Genomic DNA, 15,763 nt, shown 5'->3' with positions numbered 1-15,763 from the left:
CTTTTCCATAAGTGGTGCTGGGAAAACTGGACAGGTACATGTAAAAGTATGAGATTAGAACACTCCCTAACACCATACACAAAAATAAGCTCAAAATGGATTAAAGATCTAAATGTAAGGCCAGAAACTATCAAACTCTTAGAGGAAAACACAGGCAGAACACTCTATGACATAAATCACAGCAAGATCCTTTTTGACCCACCTCCTAGAGAAATGGAAATAAAAACAAAAATAAACAAATGGGACCTAATGAAACTTCAAAGCTTTTGCACAGCAGAGGAAACCATAAACAAGACCAAAAGACAACTCTCAGAATGGGAGAAAATATTTGCAAATGAAGCAGCTGACAAAGGATTAATCTCCAAAATTTACAAGCAGCACATGCAGCTCAATAACAAAAAAACAAAAAACCCAATCCAAAAATGGGCAGAAGACCTAAATAGACATTTCTCCAAAGAAGATATATAGATTGCCAACAAACACATGAAAGAATACTCAACATCATTAATCATTAGAGAAATGCAAATCAAAACTACAATGAGATATCATCTCACACCGGTCAGAATGGCCATCATCAAAAAATCTAGAAACAATAAATGCTGGAGAGGGTGTGGAGAAAAGGGAACACTCTTGCACTGCTGGTGGGAATGTAAATTGATACAGCCACTATGGAAAACAGTATGGAGGTTCCTTAAAAAACTACAAATAGAACTACCATACGACCCAGCAATCCCACTACTGGGCATATACCCTGAGAAAACCATAATTCAAAAAGAGTCATGTACCAAAATGTTCATTGCAGCTCTATTTACAATAGCCAGGACATGGAAGCAACCTAAGTGTCCACCATCGGATGAATGGATAAAGAAGATGTGGCACATATATACAATGGAATATTACTCAGCCATAAAAAGAAACAAAACTGAATTATTTGTAGTGAGGTGGATGGACCTAGAGTCTGTCATACATAGTGAAATAAGTCAGAAAGAGAAAAACAAATACCGTATGCTAACACATATATGGAATCTAAGAAAAAAAAAATAAGGTCATGAAGAACCTAGGGGTAAGATGGGAATAAAGACACAGACCTACTAGAGAATGGACTTGAGGATATGGGGAGGGGGAAGGGTAAGCTGTGACAAAGTGAGAGAGTGGCATGGACATATATACACTACCAAACGTAAAACAGATAGCTAGTGGGAAGCAGCCGCACGGCACAGGGAGATCAGCTCGGTGCTTTGTGACCACCTAGAGGGGTGGGATAGGGAGGGTGGGAGGGAAGGAGACGCAAGAGGGAAGAGATATGGGAACATATGTATATGTATAACTGATTCACTTTGTTATAAAGCAGAAACTAACACACCATTGTAAAGCAGTTATACTCCAATAAAGATGTTAAAAACAACACAGAACAAAACAAAACATAGTTCCTACCTGGCAGGAACTCATAATCCAATGAGACACATGACCTAAAGCAAAATGTGATATGCTGGACTTCCCTGGTGGCGCAGTGGTTGAGAGTCTGCCTGCCGATACAGGGGACACGGGTTCGTGCCCCGGTCCGGGAAGATCCCACATGCCGCAGAGCAGCTAGGCCCGTGAGCCATGGCTGCTGAGCCTGCGCGTCCGGAGCCTGTGCTCCGCAACGGGAGAGGCCACAACAGTGAGAGGCCAGCGTACCGCAAAAAAAAAAAAAAAAAAAAAAGAATCCGCTTGCCAATGCAGGGGACACAGGATTGATCTCAGGTCCAGGAAGATCCCACATGCCTCAGAGCAACTAAGCCCACGTGCCACAACTACTGAAGCCCGTGCGCTTAGCGCCGTGCTCTGAAACAAGAGAAGCCACCGCAATGAGAAGCCTGCGCGCCGCAACGAAGAGTAGCCCCCGCTCGGCACAACTACAGAAAGCCTTCGCGCAGCAACGAAGACCCAACACAGCCGAAAAATTAATTTATTAATTAAAAAAATTGTGATATGCTGATCCCATGTTAGCAGATACAGGACTTCATGGATCTTTAAAGTGCAAAGGTGGACCAAACAACAGAAAAAAGTTGAAGCTCAGGATCGGTGAGTGAGCCAGCCAGGTGACTCAAATGAACTCACATCTCCAACACAGATGAGTCACATTCTCTGATGCTTAGGCAACTAACAAATCCCAGCAGGATCATTGCCTATCACCTTTTATAATTAATGGATGACAGGAGAAGAGGCAGAAGACTGAAGATGGGCAAATGCTCTGATTTTCAGAAAGGAAAACGAGTGTGGCCTAAAAACCATAAACCAGTGGATTAGGCACTGACCTCCTGACAAAATTCTACAGTCAACTGTCAGACTGTCAAACATCTGGACAAGAAGACAGTTATCACTGGGACCTACATGGATTTACCGAGAATAACTCCTCCCAAACGAATGGCTTTATTTATGACCTAAGCAAGGCATGTGGCAAAAACCCTATAGCTGTATTTGTAGGTTTAAAATGGTAAAATGGGCACCAAATGATAGGATCAAAGAAGGTGGGTGATGATGATGATGAAATAGTAACAGGTAAAGATCTTTGAAAAGGTAAATCAAGTCTCAACATTGAAAAGAACTCTCTAACAATTAGAACTGGCAAAAATGAAACTGGCTACCTTGGTATTTAATGAGTTCCCCATCCTTGAAAGAATTTAAGCTGAGGCTGGTAACTACTTGTTAGAGATATTGCAGAAGAGATATATACTTGACAGAGGTTGGATTAAATGACCTTTAAGGTTCCTTTCATTCTGAAGGATTTTCCTATTAATTTTCCTACCTGGTCGCAATGCTAAACTTGTCTCAGTGGGTATTAAAGAAAATAATCTTACCCTCCAGCAACCCCAATCTGGCTTGGCAGTTGCCATTATTATCCCAGGCTGTTCTGCACTATGTCACTGACTGCAGTTACAATTATAACAGCCACAGAGATCAATCTTATAGAGAAAAAGTGCTTTTTTGTTAAAGGTGAAGGTAGAGAGAAAAAGAGGTTCTCAATTCTAACTGTATAAGATACGGAATTTAGAAACAGGCAATTTTTAACAAAAGTAAAATGTATGCTCTGGCAAATTCACTCCTATAAAATGTTTCCGGGTCTGGGAATTCCCCGGCAGTCCAGTGGGTAAGACTCCACACTTTCATTGCTGAGGGTGCAGGTTCCACCCCCGGTCAGGGAACTAAGATCCCACAAGCTGCGCAGTGAGGCCAAAAAAAAAAGAGAAAGAAAGTGTTGCACGGTCAAATAACTGGATCTAGGGCTGCAAAAATTATACGAACATAATTAAATCATGATTTTTCTTGCCAAAAAAAGCACATCTTTGTTATATGATATAATCTTAAATAGGATTACCTCGTATTTGTACAATAGTTTTCAACTTTGCTAAATCATTTTGCATCACATAGAAAGATAAAGCACTACTACATTTTTCAGGTGGGCAATTTTCCAGGAAATTAAATGAGAGTAAGTGTTCATGACATTATATAACTTTTCACATGTCCCCTTTGCAGAATAATGAACTCTGAGGTTTCACATTAGTTATTCAACAAACACTGGTTGAAGGAAAAAAGTGATCTCTCCAAGATAGCATGACTAGTAGGTGAAGAAACCTTAAAAAGTGTTTACTGAGTTTTATGATTAAGTTTAAAGCTCTTTCTCTCATTTTGATAGGAGGTTTTGTTTTTAGAAGGTATATAATAAAATTCAACAGAATTTAGGTGTTTTTTTTTTTCTTCAGAATATATAAGGTACATTGAGGAAAACAGAAATAAGTAAACTGCTTTACTTACCTAAAATGATTTAACGTGTGTTCTGAGTATTTTTCTTCCTTGTATTTTAATCATCTAAGCAAATGCATAAATCACCTTAAGAATAGAAGTTCTTAATCTTGATGAAGTCCAATTTATCAATGTCTTTTCTTTAATGATTACTGCTTATCTTTGCTTATCTCAAGGTTTTAAAGATATTTTCAAACTGTATTTTCTCCTAGAAGTTTTCTAGTTTTAGCCTTTATACTGAGGTCTATGATCTATCTCAAATTAATTTTTGTGAATGTTGTGAGGTAAAGGTCACATTTAACCTTTTCTTCCATGTGGCTATGCAGCGTGTGGAAGAGCACCATTTGTTGAAAAGATTTTCCTTTCCCATTTTAATTATGTCGGTGCTTTTGTCAAAAAGATCAACTGACCAATGATTAATGGGTAAAGAAAATGTGGTGTATACATACTATGGAATACTATTTAGCATTAAAAAGGAAGGAAATCCTGTCACATGCTACAAGATAGATGAACCTTAAGGATGTTATTCTAAGTGAAATAAAGACATGTTTCACGAGTCCATCTATATTAGGTATCTAAGTAGTCAAATTCAAACAAAGAGAAAGTAGAACGGCTATGAACAGGATACGGTGGGGTTGGGAAGGGTAAGAGGAGTTGTTTAATGGATATAGATTCAGTTTTGCAAGATAAAAAAGTTCTGGAGACGTTTCACAACAATACAAATATACTTAACACTACTGAATTGTACACTTAAAAACAGTTGAGATGGGGACCTCCCTGGTGGTCCGGTGGTTAAGACTCTGGGCTTACACTGCAGGGGGGCACGGATTCAATCCCTGGTCTGGGAAGTAAGATCCCACATGCTGCATGGCATGGCCAAAAAAAGGTTAAGATGATAAATACTATGTTATGTGGGTTTTTTTTTTTACCACAATAAAAAAGAAATCAATTGATCATATATGTGTGGGCTTATTTCTAGACACTGTTCTGTACTAATGATTTCTTTGCCTATCTTTATGCCAATACTACAATGTCTTAAGTACTGTAGCTTTATAGTAAGCTTTCAAATTTGGCAGTTTTAGTCCTCCAACTTTTGTTTTTTTGTGCAAGAGTGTTATGGGTAATCTAGGTCTTTTGTAGATCCTTATGAATTTTGGAATTAGCTTACCAATTTCTAAAAGAAAAAAAAGGCCTACTAGGATTTTGATTGTGATTACACTAAGCCTGTGAATCAAATGGGAGAGAATGGACATTTTAATAAAATCAAGTCTCCTAATCTACAAACAAGGTCTTTAATATCTCTGGGCACTGTTTTGTAGTTTTTTTGTGTAGAGGTCTTGTTTATCTTTGGTTAAATTCATTCCTAAATATTTTATGTTTTTGTTGCTATTGTAAAATAATTTTTTTAACTTAAAAAGTTTTTGTTTTGATATAATAATAAATTCCTACAGTTAGGAAGTTGCAAAAATAGTACAGGGCAGTCCTGTGTACTCTTCACCTAGTTTCCCTCAATGGTTACATTTTACATAATTATAATATAGTACAATATCAAAAGTATTATAAATTAGATTATAAATCGGTGTTGGTGTTGGTACAATGTTGGTACAATGTGCACAAACAAAATTGGTGTTGGTACAATGTGTGTGTATAGTTCTATGTCATTTTATCACATATACAGATTTGTGTAAACAGCAACAACATTCCTTTTAACTTAATTTTCCTACTGTTTGTTGCTGGGATACATCTGAAAAAGTTCAAACAATGGTAACTAGGAAAACGACTTTGATAGAATAGTTCTGTCAGAGGATTTTTTCTTCAAAAAGTTCTACCACATTGTTGATTTTATTCATAAAATGACTATTCCAAAAAACATATTTACTCAATCACTAAGTTCCCAGGAGAATTTTGGAAATATGTGCTCAAAAGAGGAGAAAAAGAAAAAAATGCAAAGTATGTGCCAGTCAAGTGTATTCCTTTTATTCTTGACTTCAGAAAATATAGATGAAATTAAATTCTAAGGCAGAAATATCGTGTAGTTCATAAGCTCTTTAGGGCTGACCCTCCTCTAACAGGAATACTTGTTACTGTAAGAGCTCCTCCAACTTTTGATCTCCTGGTTAACAACGGGTCAGTCAGAAGCATTCTGAGATTGTAATCCTTACTTCTACTTAAAAAAAAGAGGGTGTCCTCACTTGCTTTTTAAACCAGATAAGTGAGCTGACACTTCTAGTATTTGAGTAAGGATGAAGCCAGGTTAAGACGATCTATTACTATATTTTATTCATAATGAAATTATGATTATGTTAAAAAAAAAGAATCTTCATGTGTTCGAGATATTGACTTAAAATAATCTAGAGTGGAGGGAAGGGTCTTCCCTGGTGGCACAGTGGTTAAGAATCCACCTGCCAACGCAGGGGACACGGGTTCCATCCCTGGTCCAGGAAGATCCCACATGCCACGGAGCAACTAAGCCTGTGTGCCACAACTACCGAGCCTGTGCTCTAGAGCCTGCAAGCAACAACTACTGAGCCCACGTGCCACAACTACTGAAGCCCGTGCACCTAGAGCCCGTGCTCCACAACAAAAGAAGCCATTGCAATGAGAAGCTCGCGCACCACAACGAAGAGTAGCCCCTGCTCACCGCAACTAGAGAAAGCTCAGGCGCACTAACAAAGACCCAATGCAGCCAAAAATTAATTAATTAGTTAATTAATTTAAATAAATAGAGTGGAGGGAGGATGAGTGAACAAGTGTAGGTAAAGATAAAAAAGACCGGCCGTGTACTGACTGTTTAAGTTTGGTACTGTTTCATTATACTTATTCTCTCCACTTTTGTAATCATGCTTGATAAAAACTTTAAAAGCACTTTATTCACAATTTCAAATTTTCAGATTCCAATCATTTTTGAAAATTTAGTATGTAACAGGAAAATCTGTAGAGCAACTCACCTGACATTTTCTGGTCTGAGTTTATCGAGAACCATCTCTATTAAATCGGGTCTAAATTCTTCCAGTAAATATTCAGCTGTGAGCACTTCTTCTAGGGGATAGTACTTTTTAAAAGAAAAAGAAATAAATAAAATTTGCAAGGCTACAATAGACTCTAACTTATTAAAGCAAACAGATCTCTAACATGTGAAATCCTCTATTTTACACCCCCCTCTTCCCTTCAATTAAATTTCACTCCACTGGAAAAATTTCTGAATCTTTTCTCTTTCCTACCACACTTTAAACAATTTCATATTGTGGGATGATTCTGCAGTTAACCCCTAAACACACTTACATTATAGAGAACAAAATCACATTTTTTCAGGGAAAAATGTGAGTAATACCTCTAGCTAAAACTGAGTACTTGTTAATAAAGAAAATTTGATGATTAAGTGCTGACACCTGTAGGATTCTTAATATAAAGTACATACATTTTAATAAACAGAATTTCTACTCAAATTTCTATGAATGAAATCAGACAAGCATTTAGAGAGTTGTTGTGTAGGAAAAATGGCTTATATTTTCAGTTAGTAAAGAAAAATAATGTAGAAGATGCTTTTTAGTACGAGCAACTTACTGATAGACTGATTCATTCATTCAACAAGTATGTAATGAACACCTACTCTGTGCCAGGCACTGTTCTAGGTGCTGCTGTGGATACAATGGTAGATAAGACAGATGATGTCCCTGCTCTCTAAGGAGCTTATATTCTAATTGGGAGGGAGGCAGACAACAAACAAACAAATACTGTCATTATAGTGATAGGTGCTATGAAGAAAATTTTAAAAGGGGCAGGGTCATGACTGGGAGGTCAGGGAAGGTCTCTCTGAGGGAGGAACATCTGAGTGGAGACCCAAATGATAAGAAGAACCTAGTCATGGAAAAACCAGAAGTGTTCCAGGCAGAGAAAACAGCAAACGTCAGGGCCCTGAGAGGGAGGAGTAAACTTAATGCTTGAAGATTAGGCACATAGCCAGTGTAGCTGGAGTGGAATGGAAGTGGTGTGGAATTCAGTCAGAGAGAGGCTGGGACCAGACTGCCATGTAGGTCAAGGTAAAAACTTAGATCTGTTCCAACTCTGATGGGAAACTTACTTGACACAGAGGAGTGGAACAATCTGATTTGGGTCTTCCAAAGATCACTGAGGCTGGAAAAATAAACTATGGTGGGGCAGAAGAAGGCAAACAGGGAACCCAGGTAAGAGACTATGATGGTAGTCTAGGCAAGAAATGCTGGTAGCTCATATGAGGGTGGTAGCAATGGAAATGGAGAAAAGTGGATGATTTATAGCTTTCACGTAAGTAGCACCTGACACATTGTAGAATTGAAAAATATTTAAAGCCAACAAGCAAAATGTCTATGAAATGAAAATATTACAGATGATGATTTTTAGGATGATGAAAATTAAGATTTAAAGAATGTCTTCACATCAAATTTTACCTGGTTGCTACGAAGTCTAAAGTTTTAGACTATACCTTCAATTTTTATCATTTGTGTAGTAATGAAAGTAATATTATTTATACAAGATCACTGAAATACTCTACATGCCAGTGTACAGAGTAAAATAACAATAAACTTACATGCAATATTCCTGCAATCTTAGAGGTATAACCCCGTGGCCTCTCTTTATCTTTAAACCTAAAAGCAACAGCATTCAAGTCCTAAACGAAAAATTAAATCAATTAGACATAAGTCACCTATTATTTAGAAATACTTTTTTTTTGGGGGGGATTGGTTTGCACTATAGACTTTCTACTCCATATTTAACTATCACACTTCCTGAAAAAATAGCTATGCTTGATTTAGGAATGTACAGAACATGAATGAAAATAACAAACACAGAATATGATTCTGTTGAAACTATTAGTCAAAGAATTAGGAAAACTGTGGAGGAAGCTTGTGAGATCCAACAGTTGCATACATGACGATTTTGCTGACCCTTTCAGAGAACTGCAGCCTGATTAGAACTTATTGTCATAAGTTTCACAAGCAGAGATTATACCTTTAAACTTTTATCTATGTAAAGAGGTTATCTCTTATCCTAAAATACATTTCAGAGTCTTGATAGTCCTTAATTATATAGTAGATATTTTAAAAAACTCTTAAAAGAAGGCTTTAAACATTTAAAAGACAAATACCTTCTGTTTTATGCAAAAAAAAAAAAAGGCCAGGCTTTTCCATACATACGACAATAAAATCACTTTTAAGAACACAATCATATATATAACAATTCACTGTTTCTTTGAGAGTATGCTACAAATTTTTATCACGAGATCTGAAAATGACACAGCTCATGCAACTTCAGGCCGGCAGAGAATAGAGTAAGCCCTGATAGATAAAAGTTCAAGAAACTGCTGACTTTCTTCTGAGGGATAGAAAAGCAGTCTGATTTCTTTCCTTTTCCTTATATTTAAATTAATTCACATATATTTGTTTCTTGAAAAATTCCTTAAGAAAAATTTTGGTGAAACAAAAGTACCTTGCACTCTTGGAAAACCCATTCTTGAGGTCCTTCTGCACGTAACTTCTGAATGTATTGAAACATGTGCAAAATTATATCTTCAACATGTACTGGAAAAAAGGGGCACACTTAAAAACCATTCAGTCCTCGAATCCTTCAAAGCAATGAGCTCACTCCTAAGGTAAAGTCAGGTAAGTAGAAGATGGTCCCTCTTAGAGATGGAGTGAGTTCTCACCTCCCTGAGGCTGGTTTTAGGGTCCCATACACATCGCCCTCCAGGATTTGGTATATGTGACTGAAGGGGCTTTGGGGTAGTAAATGAGCAAATAAAAAGTCAAGTACACATTTTACAAGTGCAACATAATGATCAGTTGTTAAGGAGGGAAAATCATCCATGAAATGAAGTTACACATGAAAAATACAATGGATAAAATGGTATGAATTAAAGTGTTTATAGCTTTACAGCAAAAAACAGATCCACAGCATAAGTTAATAAAAGTAAATCATAAGAAATCAATTTTCATTCAAAAACAAAAAGGTCAATACTTACATAATCCTTCCTCAGTCAAGTCCACATTAATGATAAAAAACATAAAACCTCGGGCTCCTTCCTTCTGCCCACCAACAAGAGTATTTACCCAGCCTGTAACATTCAAAGGAAATCAACATGATCGCATGTGTGTCTTCTTTTAAGACAAGGAATTAAAAACAAAAATTCATTCTGTATGCTCCCAATGGAACATACAGAATGGCCCTCTTGCAGAAAAGACTGGAAAAAAAGTCAGTTCAGAAAAGCACTGAAAAGCAGTTCAGACACTGCAAAAGATTCAAGTGATTTTTTTAGTTTGGGAGCTTTCCTTGGGATGCCTCAAATCATTTCCCAAATCAAGAGTAGATGACTGTGCTTAAGTGTTATATAAAAAGAGTCTGAATGGAGAGGAACCTTGGAAATCTACTGAGTGATCCTAATACACCCTTTGGTTTGATGGATAAGAGCAGGCAAATAGATATTTCAGCACGTTTCACAGAGATGGTAAAGAATACCTAATGTGAGCTTTTACTTTTTTTAATCTCTATCTTATTTAAAAGATGCACTACAACACCTTTTGAAATATGTAAACTTCACAGCTCAATACTGAAGGATAAAACAAATTATGGAAAAACAAAAACCCCAAAGCAAAAAGCAAAAGCGTACTAACAACCAACACCCCACTCTCATCAACCCTAAACGGTATCATCTGAAAATGTTCCTTCACAGGAAAATATTTAGGAGAAATGAGAGTCAGAGTAAAAAAATATGGTGGAGGTGGGGTACTACCCTCAGAAGCTGGTGTCCAAGAGACTCACCCTTTGATTTAAGTTCTGATAACAGACTCCCAGGACCTTCATGTCCAATGAGATGACCAAGATAATGACCCGGATTTGATTTGTAGTATTTCTGAAGGTCAGGTATGGGAAATGTCACATAAAGATTCCTAATGTCCTTAATGGGTACTATTTTGTAAAGTTGCTGGGGAAAGAATAAAACAAACAAATCGCAAAAGGTTAGCTCTGCACAACTCCTGCTGAATAAAATACTTACAAACTATGAAGAATAGTGATTTTCAAAAAAAGAAAAAAAAATACCGATTTTCATGGAAAAATCCCAAATTCAGGAGAGAATCTACTGCCAGAGAAAATCATACTGACCACACAGAAATAAATGACCTGGGCTCTTTCTTAGTGGGATTTCATTACAGTTGGTATGCAGTCCATGTTTGGTCCCCTTGACCATGCAGCTCAATACTTTTGGATACTTGCCTTCTGGCACTGGATAACAGCTTCTACAGTCTGCCAAGGTTATAGCTACCAAAACTACTTTTAACATGCAAGGATCAGAACGTATTGTTATCTTTTTGGTGATACACGTCCCTAATAAATGTGAAATTGATTTGATTTGATTTTAATATAAACCAAATATTAAAGACTATATAAATAATAGAACCTCCAAAAATGTTCATGTACTCTTTGGTAAACCAGGCATATATTATGTCCATAAATTTAAAAAAGAAAAAAATACTAGAAATACATGCACTTACTTTAAGATGTTCTTCTTGGAAAGGGTGTTCAGGAAATTCTGGCAATGGGACATTTTTGTTCTCCACTTCAGAAAATAACTTCACCACCAAATCAGTCAAGTCATCTAAAGATTCTACAAGAAAACAGACAATGGAAACAGAACTTAAACTAATCATAACACATGATGGGTCGTATTTAAAAATCTTAGGATTATATACACATATATAAAATCACTATGTTGTACACCTTAAGTTTTTTTTTTTAATAAATTTATTTATTTTTGGCTGCGTTGGGTCTTCATTACTGCACATGGGCTTTCTCTACTTGAAGCAAGCGGGGGCTACTCTTCATTGCAGTGCCTGGGCTTCTCATTGCGGTGGCTTCTCTTTGTTGAGGAGCATGGGCTCTAGGTGTTCAGGCTTCAGCAGTTGTGGCACAAGGGCTCAGTAGTTGTGGCTTGCAGGCTCAGTAGTTGTGGCACATGGGCTTAGCTGCTCCGCGGCATGTGGGATCTTCCCGGAGCGGGGATCGAACCCGTGTCCCCTGCATTGGCAGGTGGATTCTTAACCACTGCACCACCAGGGAAGTCCCTGTATACCTTAAATTTATACAATGTTATATTTTAATTATATCTCAATAAAGCTGGGGGGGGGAGAAAACACCTTACGATCACCTGAAAAATCTCAGGACTGTTAAAAGGAAAACCTAGAAATTTTTAAAAAACTCCATCTGATAAAGTTGAAGCATTCAGTAAAATCCCACCAGTGCCTATATAACTTCTGAAGCTCTGCAGTATTGATATTGATTATACCTCACACATATCTGCCACCTTATAGTTTAAAAAACTGTTTTACAAATATTATCTTGCAATAAATTTCAAACAAATATTGGAAACAATAATAGAATAATGAGTGGCATTTGGAAACTATTTTATCTACAATTCCCAAAAGGCACATACGAAACCACTAGCTGACAGATTATAACATTAACTTTATAAATAGACACAGTCTAAACCCATCGCTAAAAGTCAAATATTAGAGGTTTTTTTGGTTTGTTTGTTTTTTGCGGTACGCGGGCCTCTCACTGTTGTGGCCTCTCCCGCTGTGGAGCACAGGCTCCGGACACACAGGCTCAGCGGCCATGGCTCACAGGCCCAGCCGCTCTGCGGCATGTGGGATCCTCCTGGACTGGGGCACGAACCTGTGTCCCCTGCATCGGCAGGCAGACTCTCAATCACTGCACCACCAGGGAAGCCCAATATTAGAGTTTTTAAGTAATTGATTTTGTGGGGGAATAGTATAAAATGGTGAGAAGAATCCTAGGTGTTCAATTCTAACCCCAACTTCACCAACCAATTATGGCAAGAGACTATTTGGACAAAACGTTTAACCACTCCAGGTTCTATAAAACACGAAAACAGGGTAGGATGATCACAAGTCTCTTCAAGGTCTAACACTACATGATTCTGTACCATACTGTATCAAACTCATGCAAAGATTTGTAATTGTTGATAAGATTATATAGTCACTTATGTGAAGTTCTTCTATGTTATCATCTCTCTATATTTTTAATGGACAGTTGTATTTGCAAAAGTATGAGATGTTCACTGCAACACCATTTATAACAACAATAAAAACCGGAAATGACCTAAACATCTATCAATGTGTTCATGTTACGAAAAGTCTGTACACTGGAATATTATGTAGCCATTAATGAGGGAGAAGTCTGTATGTGCTGATATGAAAATATCTCAAAGCTCTATTAAGTGAAAACCACAGACTTCAGTGCCATGTAGTATAATCTCATTTAATTTTTTAACAGACACATAAATCCAAGTATATTAACAAAATTCTACTTTTGGAAGTATAACAAAAAATGATATAAAGTGACTATCTTTGAGGAGAGGGCATAGTGGTCATAAGGTGGGATAAAGAAGAACATGCTTTCCATTTTGTATCTTTCTGTATGGGATAAATTTTTTTCTGTGCACACATATTACTATTATTCTAAAAAGAAAAAAGTGGAAAAGGTTATCTTTTTATAAACAAGATAACCACTCACCTTGATTCTGCCTCCTCAAAAATAGGTTATTTATAAATGGTATAAACATTCATTACTTGTTACTGTCAGGAAGCATTTGAATCGAATAAGAAATTTCCCTTGATATTCTAGGACCCATTTTGAACTTTTCCATGAACTCTCTAAAAAGCACTTAATCACTATATGAGAATTGCCTATAGATAATATGAAGTTCTCTTTTAGGCCTATGAATGTGGGCATGTGCACTTTATTTATAAAACATATGTATTTTTACTTTAATTTTTTTGAAATGTATGAAGGACCCTAAAATGTCCGGAGCCAAATAAAAGGCCAACCCATGGCTGCTTGTTACACAAGTGAACTCGGGAATGAATCAGGTATATTTGGAGCAAGAGATGTCAGAGACAATTGACATAAAGACATAAAGAGACACACAGATGGGACACGTAACTGGAAACAAGATGGGCAGTCAACAATGCTTTGTCAACCTGAAGTGCTGATGACAGCGAGGCCCTTTAGAGCAAGGTTCTACTAGGGTAGGCCTTTCCTTTTAGAAGCACAAATTCACCATGTAGCTTTTTAAAGGTAAGGGAGCTGTACAATAATGCACCATCTGTCTTCACTATGAGCTACCAGAGATCAGGGAACTGAGTCCCATTCATCTTTACATTACCAGGACTTGGCAATCCTAAGGTCTCTACTTGACAGTTACCTATTTGTCAAGTGTCCAGGTAATTGGTGCTGCCACAACTAGAGGGAGGACCCCGTGGGAGAAGACAGAAAAACTTTTTTGTCCCTTTGTGACAGAGATCCTTCCACATGGTTACTCTTCCTCTCCCCTCCTCCTAGAAGAAGGAGAGGATTATCTATTAATCCTTTAAGAGATCCTGTTTCCTCCACACACCACTGTACTGTAAGGACACTTCTCCCAGACATGTCATCAAATCCACTGAGCTGAGCACAGGAGGTCAGTCACACTGGGAGAGGGAACTGGAACAAAGAAACTCTTTGTCTCTTTCAGATGCTTGTTCTGTCATTTCCACTAAACCAAGAACACTGAGGGCAGGGCTTACGTATGTGTCATCTGTTGTCGTTATTACTTGCCTAATAAGTGCTTATTGAAATCATGTGTTTTATCTCAAGATGACATGGACAAAAACACAGCTTAGAAACCTACTCCCAGGACTAGGCTCTGAATACCAAGTGGTATTTTTTAACACTCTATAGATCTACCTACCTTTAGAAAGCACACAGGATTATAACATACACTTTTTATTAGCCTTACTCCTTGGACCCATTTTATATCCTTGTTCCTATTAGCAAGTTAAAATATATATAGTTGTTTATTTTCTACCCACAAAAGTAACATTTGTCAATAGCAGAATACTTTGAAAAACAAAAGCAAAAAAACAAAACCAAAAGTCGCCCATAAGCTCATGATTATGGAATGCTGAAAGCAGCTACCATTTATAGAGCATTTCCTGTGTTGCCAGGCACTATGCACTTTTTCTGCATTATCTCTATTAAACCTCATAAAAGGTATGAGGTACCACCTCCATTTTACAAATGCAAAGACTGAAGTGCAGAGAACTGAAGTAAATTTGTTAGCTCATAGCCACTATATACTGAGTAGGTGGTGTATTAGGAATTCAAACCCAAGCTCTCAGACTCTAGAGCATGAGTTCTTAACTACTATACCACATTATTAAATTTCTGGTATGTTTTTCTACTTTGTCTTATGTCTCCCATTTATGTCTATTAGAATTTTTTAGAAATCCCCAAATGGGATCAGATGGCACACAGTGCTTTTACAGAGTGCTTTTGTTTTCTACTTAATACAATAAGAATATTTTCCCAAGTTATGAAAACACTGTCATGAAACTATTTATTCATTCAATATTTACTTACCGAGTACTTATGATGTGTCAAGCACTAAACCAGACAAAGCAGTGAACAAAACAGTTTCTATTCTCAAGTAACTTACATTCTGGTACAGCAGACAACAATAAAGAATATTTAATATTTCAGGTGGTGATAAATGTTTTAAAGAAAAATAAAGCAGGTGAGAGGAGAGGAAGTGGGAGAAGGGATGCTATTTTCTATAAGATGCTCTATTATATACCTATAACATCACTATTTAACCAATCTTCTGTTAATGAACATTTAGCTTACATCTAACTTTTCACTAATAAATACTATACAGAAACATCCTCGTACATCACCTGGAACAACTCTGATTATTTCCTTAGATTGCACTTCTAGAAGTAAAAATGTACTTTTTAGGGTGATGCACTGTCCTCCAGAAAGTGTGGAGGAATTGCATAAATTGTATACACCACAAATACAAAAGAGCACCTCTCCTCATAATGGGTATTAGTTAAAACAAAGCCCAAACCAAAATTATGGTAATTTAATAGGGGAAACAATATCA

General features: G+C 37.0%; 1 protein-coding gene across 4 annotated transcripts in view; it reads right to left on the bottom strand.

Annotated features, from left to right (window-relative positions):
• The window catches only part of IDE (insulin degrading enzyme), a 111,523-nt gene that overhangs the window by 41,140 nt on the left and 54,620 nt on the right, over positions 1 to 15,763 (bottom strand). For all 4 annotated transcript variants that reach the window (XM_060034472.1, XM_060034471.1, XM_060034470.1 and 1 more), the window contains 6 exons: positions 11,313 to 11,425; positions 10,582 to 10,744; positions 9,785 to 9,877; positions 9,253 to 9,344; positions 8,354 to 8,434; positions 6,735 to 6,838 (listed from right to left, as the gene is read on the bottom strand). In XM_060034472.1, coding sequence (XP_059890455.1) covers positions 6,735 to 6,838; positions 8,354 to 8,434; positions 9,253 to 9,344; positions 9,785 to 9,877; positions 10,582 to 10,744; positions 11,313 to 11,425 — 646 coding nt within the window. The remainder of the gene's footprint in view (positions 1 to 6,734; positions 6,839 to 8,353; positions 8,435 to 9,252; positions 9,345 to 9,784; positions 9,878 to 10,581; positions 10,745 to 11,312; positions 11,426 to 15,763) is intronic.

The sequence above is a fragment of the Delphinus delphis genome, chromosome 16 (genome assembly GCF_949987515.2).
Source record: "Delphinus delphis chromosome 16, mDelDel1.2, whole genome shotgun sequence".
Classification (NCBI taxonomy): domain Eukaryota; kingdom Metazoa; phylum Chordata; class Mammalia; order Artiodactyla; family Delphinidae; genus Delphinus; species Delphinus delphis.
This window is presented reverse-complemented; position numbering and strand designations above follow the sequence as displayed.